A 7,500-nucleotide genomic window follows, 5' to 3' on the forward strand; every position below is an offset into this window, starting at 1 on the left:
AGAGGAATAAACACATACACACACCTCTTTGAGTTACTTTTTCCTTTTCACACTCACCGAGTTGTTACGTAATTCTCATGACACGAATCAATAGCCCAGACTGTTACAAAACAACAATAACCTGACATTGGTAAATTATATAACTGAGATATTATCTACTTCCTTTGTTCCACACATATACTGATGAGCCCAAATATACATACATACGTATGTATATATATATACAGGGTGTATAGTGTGTTTACGATATGTATTATAGATACGTGTGTACATAAATCCTCACTTTCACCTCTAAACGAGATTTAAAAAAGAAAAAAAGAAAAATTAATAAACCACAGTGAAAGAAAATTTTCCATCCGCTCATTCGGTTCGAATACCTACTTACCTTGCTTCTTTCAATCACGGCAACACTTCCCTTGTCTAAGGATCGCGAAAAGGTAGCTGCTATACTAGACCCAGCTGTTCCACTGCCGACCACGACCAACTTATAAGATCGGTCTTGTGAAGCATATCTGAGGCACTGATGAATGGTTTTCGGAAGGACATTAGGCCTTAATGTAACCGATGAAATGTAAGAGAGCATTGTACAAATATTCGACTGGCTGACTGGCGGCGCGTGTGTATGTACATATAATGTATATATACTACGTACAATATATATATATGTCAACAGGATGGTAAGACCCACCGGCTTTCTGGTTTCTCTTTACCAGGTCTGTTTGCTTGCTTACCACTCGGACAGCAGGCGTTTAGAGAGTTGTTCGGTCGGTCAGTTGGCGCTGCTGTGTAACTTACGAACGACAATAAACTACGATGTCAGTAATTTGTTTGTTTTTGAAAAAAACTACAAACGCATGTGGCATGCTTAACTTTTGCATTCATGTAGAATAAGTAAGTTTTACATGAAAAATAATAAGATAAAAATAAAGATGGTATTTTGGTACAAGGTATCATATATATAGACAATTGACTAATAATAAAGAGTGTTAATGAAATAATAATAAAAACATTTATGACACACGCATATGTATAGTGTGTGTATGTTATATACAATATATGTGTACGTATCATTGACTCTCTCACGCTCTCTAGTGAGTGTGTGTGTGTATGTGTGTGTACACGTTATATCTGTATTAGAATAAACAGGGTGCGGGCGGTATTTGTTAGCAATTTTCAACAGCTAATTTTACACATTTAAAAAAAAGAATTCGTTGTCGGTCTTTTTCTTCTTAAAAACTATAAACATTTTTGCTTCGTTTTTTATTTTTTTTATTTTTTATTTTTTTTGCAGAATAATTAACTATGGAAAATTTTGAAGCTCCCAGTTTGTGGACAAACAAGATTTTAGACTTCCTCAACATCAGCAGAAAGATGGTGGAAAAGAACAGAAAGGAGCTGTTAAGATTCAGGATTCGACTACGAGACGACAGCGGTGAGGGAAACCTATGATCGACGATCTGACACCATCAGAACGAAATTCGTCAAAGGAATCCACCAACAATAATCCCAGCAAGTCGATACGCGCCATTGCTAGAGAGAAAGGTGTGGATGAAAAGTTCATCAGGCTGGTGGTGCTTGAGGATATTCACTACTTTTCATACAAGAGGAGGAAGGAACAATTTTTGTACTGGGTGATGCAGGAAAAACGACTCGAGCACACCAAGAGGCTGATCAACAAGTTGAAACACCCACTGGAGCCAGACGTGTTATGGTTCTCCTCTTGCATGAAGAATTTCTGCCAAAAATAGAAGATCAACTCCCAAAACAACAGGTGGTTTGCTGTCTCCCCCAAGAATGTATCCAAAGTCATGCAGACGAAATTCTCAGTGACAATCATGGTCTTCAGTGTTGTCAGTAGAGAAGGTAACATCCTGCCATTTCACTTCTTTCCTGAGAGCCTCAGGCTGAACACTGACAGCTACATCTGTATTCTGAGTGAGGTGGTGAAGCCCTGAATCAACCAGATAACTGCAGGGAAGCCATACATATGACAGCAAGACCCTGTGCCCTATCACACCAACCGGAAAACCTAAGCCTGGCTGTCAGAGAATCTCTTTGATCACACAGCACCTGATATTTGGCCTCCCAACTTGCTTGACTGCAACCCCCTCAGCTTCTTTGTGTGAGGCACAATGGAATGAGAGACCAACAAATCCAGCTGCAACACAAAGGATGAGCTGAGGGCCAGTGCTACCAGAGCCTTCAGGAGCCGAAAACAGGAGATAGTGACGAAGGCCTGAGGCTGGTTCCGAGGTCACCTGGAGGCTGACAACAGGGCCAAAGACCGGTTCATCAAATGAGATTGACAGAACATGTCATGATGACAAAGTGACTCAAATTTGACAAATATTGCTCAAAAAATAAAAACACTGTTTCATTTTTCATGTGAACAGATACCATCTGCACCCTGTATAAACATATACATTGTCATTCATCACATTTGAATCTTGTGTTTTTCTGTCCCAGTCAAATGACTGAAACAAGTAAAAGAATAAAAAAGAATAATAAATGATTTTACATGCCTGTATTATTATATATAATATAGATTACATAATTCAGTTGTATAAAGACTTACTCATCAGGTGAATGACTATCGTAATTACTTCACTTTTCATTCATTGCATCATTACATACATATTATACATTCCTAATATAATAATCATTATCAATTGGATTTACTGGATTTCAACTGCATCGGACTATACACTACACCCCCCCCCTTTTTTTTCAGTTTATTATGTAGTTTATGGCATGATTCATTAAAGGAGATTTTTTTGTGAGCACCTCTGGATCAGTTAAATCCATATATTGTCGATTAAATTTATATATATATATATATATATATATATATATATATATATATATAGCATCAGTGGATCATATATCAAAAACAGAAGCACATTCTAAAGAACAAAGCAACAGTGTATTTACAAGCAGTTAAATATATGTCTGATCATAGAGTGCCCATTGAGTCTGATGAACCATCTATAAAGCAGGGTGCAGTGAATAAATTGTCATCTAAATTCCACAAAGATGAAAATAACACTGACATTTCATTTTAACATATATTTACCAAAATTACATAAAAATATCTTGAAATACTAAAGAGTAAATTTATTCAATAAAATCATCATTCGCTTCAACCACGGCATCCAGACAACTTCAAAATCTCCTGTAACTCTTCTGGATGGTCTCCTTGTTTAAGTTGGTGAATGCTGCCAAAATCCTTGCTTTCAGTTCATCTTTGGTGTTACAAGGAGTTTTGTTGGTTTCTCGGTCAACTGCACCCCACACGTAATAATCAAGGGGGTTGCAGTCTGAGAAGTTAGGTGGCCAGATGTTGGGGGCTGATATGGTCGCAGAAATTGTCTGACAGCCATGAGTGGATTCTCCTGCTTGTATGGCATGGGGCAGAGTCCTGTTGCCAGACATAGGGTCTTCCAGCAGCCACCCTCTTGGCCCAGGGCAGCACCACCTCCTCCAAGCACTTGATGTAAGCCTCCATGTTGAGTCTGAGGCTGTGTGGAAAGATGAATGGAGGCGTAACATCGCCATCACTAGTGATCATTCCAAACATTATGATGTTGAGTAGATGTCTGATTTTTATCACATCTTCTGATTGCACTGTCCTTAGATTGACACCCAAACACTCTGAAATGTTTATATTGGAGCTTCCGGCATGAATGCCAAGCAGTACAGCATGTCATTTCCAAATTTCTGGCAGAGTGAATTGCATCATGGTGCTGTTTTTCTCATAGATGGTGCCCAACTGACCCTATTATACTGTATAGTTGACAAAATAAAAAAGCAAACAATATGTGTGCGCGAAACTAAAGGTATAAAACAGCGACAATTTACCCATGGTACCTGTATATATGCACGTTTGTATAGTCTTACGATGGGTCCTTTCAGTTTTCATCTACTAAATCTACTCACAAGGCTTTGGTAGACAGATATAAGAAACAATTACTCAATACCTAAAGTAGACTTAATAAATAACACAGGAAGTAAGACTTAGGTCTTATGCTGTCATTACTGCCAATTTCATGTTACCACTTTTCAATGGAGCTAAAGATTTTATAATAAATAAGACTCCTATCAATTATATGTATTTGGTCAAAATGATAGTTATAAATACTGATAGTTTAAAATTTAAAATTTGACATTAAAAATATTTAAGAGTTGATGTGGTATTCAAACACAGGACTTGAAGTAAGTGATAGAATAAGAAAACTGAGACAGCAAAACATGAAAGAAGAAAGACAGAGAGCGAGAGGGGGGGTAGAGAGACTATGGAAGTGAAAAGAAAGACCAACTAAACAAAGAAATGCAAAGAGGATATGCAGAAGATAAGAAAAGAAAGAAAGAAAGAAAATGTTCACTGAACTATGAAAACATTAAATACAATGAGCTGTGATAGCATTATGAAGAGTTGGGAATGAAAATATGAAGGGGATATAAAAAGAAGTAGGGAAGAAGAGTAATTAAGAAATTGTATCTTAATTAGAGAGAAGTGTGAAAACAAATAAGAAAATCTTAAGTTTATGATTACCTAACAAATTGACTGAATAGTGAGAGAAGAAAATAAAGTGACTGACTAAATGAAAAGTGAAAGAAAGAAAACTAAGTAAATGGAGAAAGAGAAAAGCAGAGAAGAGGAAGACATGAATGCATTTGTGTTTTTGCTGTGTTGGAAAATAAAGGAAAAGAATAAGAAAAACAAACAAGAAAAGATAAGAAGAAAGAAAGGGTTCTTGAGGTGTCAGGAAACATACATATATAATGACAGTACAGAAAAAATATCTTGACTCATGCTTAAATAAATACATTTAGAATAAAATATAGTTGATCCATGTTTAAATAAATAAAATTCAATAGACAAAAATGCAATAAAGTGCAATGTATGATAATGTAACTCTTTCTTATTTTTGGCACAAGACCTACAGTTTCTGAGGAAAACGGACCAGTTGATTACATCAACCCCAGTACTTGACTGGTGCTTTATTTTATTGACATCATAATGGTAAAAAGCAAAGTTGATTTCAGTAGGATTTGAACTCAGTATGTAAGGATCCATAACAAATGTCACTATGCATTTTGTCTGGCATGCTAATAATTCTATGAGCTTGCCCCACAGTATATGATAAGATAATGAAATGAAAGAAAATGAACCGTATAAAAGTGTACAAGATTTGGTACTAAAATTTCAGTTCTTTTTCCAAATACAGATTGTCTGTCATTAATCTGGTTCCATCACTAATTAGACACAAATTTCAGCTGACCTAATTTTAATCTCAAATTATGTGGGTCACCTTACCCACCTGCAGCTAATGTTTGGTGGTGCTACCTATTGCATAAACATGTCAGCATTACTTACAAATATCAGTTAGGTATTTCTTTTTGTTTTGTTTTGTTTTTTTCCATTTATTATTATTATTATAATCCATTCACTTTTAGCTTCAGGCATGGTTCCAATGATTAAAGGAAATGCTTCTCATTGTGTAAAGTGTGAACATCAGGTATTGTCCATTATAGATAAGGTGGAATTTTTAAAAAAACATGACAACAAAGTCTCTGTAAAAAGTCTTTGTGGTATATACAACAATGGCTATTCAACAGTTTATGACATAAGAAACAGAAAAAATTACTCTTTCTTTTTTTTTTCACACAGTAGTTCAATGAAACAAATGTATAAAAGATGGAACTAGACTGAGTTCTGATGAAGTGGTTTAAGGTATGTATAAGTGAGCTAAGGAAAGAGCAAGCCCAAAAATGTCATTAAGAATTAGGCTTAGATTTTGAATTTTAGGTAGAAGTGGATTTAGTAAATAATTGAAGTACAGAGATCAACCTACACAAAAAGGCATTAAACCTAGAAAATGGATAATCATTTGGTACAATCCTCTGTACAGCACTAGTATAACTACAAACATAGCAAACAAGTTGCTGCCCCTGACAAACAAAAGTTCTCCATGATACTTTAATTACTCGACAATCTTTAATAAAGAGTGTAAGGAGTAGCTTGGCTGCTTAGATAATATAACCTTCCAAATCTCCCACCATAACCAAAGCCTCAGAAATAATAAATTAAAACAATAGTCTAAATGTAATTTTAGAAATGCATTAAGCTACCAACTCAATAGAAAAAGCCTATCAAAAGTGTTTATTTGCTACACTACAGTGAAAATGGCAGAAGGTGTTGAAATGGCATTGAATGAAGTAACAGAAAATACCTTAAAAACCTGATATACACAGAATTCCTTCAAATCCATAAACAGAGTAACCATAATTGTCAGAATACATCTGGAAGCAAAAAGAAAAGTATCAACAACATAGTAATGAAAAAGCTAGAACTCAGAAATGTACCCTGTGTATCTCAGAGAAATATAATATATTGATAACAACATTTAACATATGTTTAACACAAGAAATGAAACACAGCATACTCACAGAGGAAGGCATTTTTCTTAAATGCATATAAAATACAATCAGGATGAAATGAGTCACCTTTCTTAAATGGTTTGGACAACTCTGTGAGGCAACATGATAGTACCAAGAGTTACTTCCTTGTATGAAAATAGTAAATATGGAGTTACCTCCTTCTAGAAACATCCTGGACATAGAGTTATCTCCTATTAACTACAGATGTAAGCATTGAAGAAAATCAATACCAACACAACATGACCTGATGTAACCAACGAAAATAATGTGTAAGCCATTGTGTTTGACTCTCACTATAGTCAATTCTGTCAATGAAGTCTATTGACAAATTTGACACCATACTGGAAGATCTGGAAGATCATGTTGAGCAACAAATTGAATCACAGGCGTAGTGTGTGTGTGTGTGTATGTGAGCGTGCATGCATGTGTGTGTGTGTATGTGTGTGTGTGTGTGTGTGTGCGCGCGCGTGTAATATCAGTTGCCTGACGATCAGAAACATGAAACTAATAATTACTTGTGAAGTTTCTGTACTTCAAAATAAAAACTGAGAAGACATATTGAGCTAAGTAAAATCACAGCCAGCTATACATGCAGGCATGTCCTTTGCAGGTGCTGGTGTCACATAAAATGCACTCATACCAGTGCTATGTAATCACACCTGCGCTGGCGATACATAAAAGGTACCCAGTACACTCTGTAAAGTTGTTTGGCGTTAGGAAGGTTACCCAGCCATAGAAACCATGCCGAGACAGACAATTGGAGTCTGGACAGTCTCTGGCTGGCCAGCTCCTGTCAAACCATCCAACCCATGCTAGCATGGAAAACAGACGTTAAATGATGATGATGATGAAATGTGGTATGTGCATAAAATTGTTAAATATGCATGTCATTTAAAATAAGTCATGGCTTCTTGGGTTACCAACTGCTATTCAAATAACTGTATACTCATGGGCAAATATATTCATGTTTCTTTTGATCCTAGCTCCGCAGGTTTAAATATATATATATATATGTGTGTGTGTGTGTGTATGTATATATATATATACATATGTATGTAT

The 7,500-nt window shown here is 35.7% G+C and overlaps 1 protein-coding gene across 1 annotated transcript in view; it reads right to left on the reverse strand.

Annotated features, from left to right (window-relative positions):
- The window catches only part of LOC106871235 (sulfide:quinone oxidoreductase, mitochondrial), a 62,793-nt gene extending 61,727 nt beyond the window's left edge, over positions 1-1,066 (reverse strand). Inside the window, exon 1 of the mRNA XM_089365884.1 lies at positions 386-1,066. Within this exon, the coding sequence (XP_089222010.1) occupies positions 386-583 (198 nt within the window). The 5' untranslated portion in view covers positions 584-1,066. The remainder of the gene's footprint in view (positions 1-385) is intronic.
- Positions 1,067-7,500: the final 6,434 nt, after the last annotated feature.

Source organism: Octopus bimaculoides, chromosome 18, assembly GCF_046866305.1.
Source record: "Octopus bimaculoides isolate indiv1 chromosome 18, ASM4686630v1, whole genome shotgun sequence".
In the NCBI taxonomy this organism is placed as follows: domain Eukaryota; kingdom Metazoa; phylum Mollusca; class Cephalopoda; order Octopoda; family Octopodidae; genus Octopus; species Octopus bimaculoides.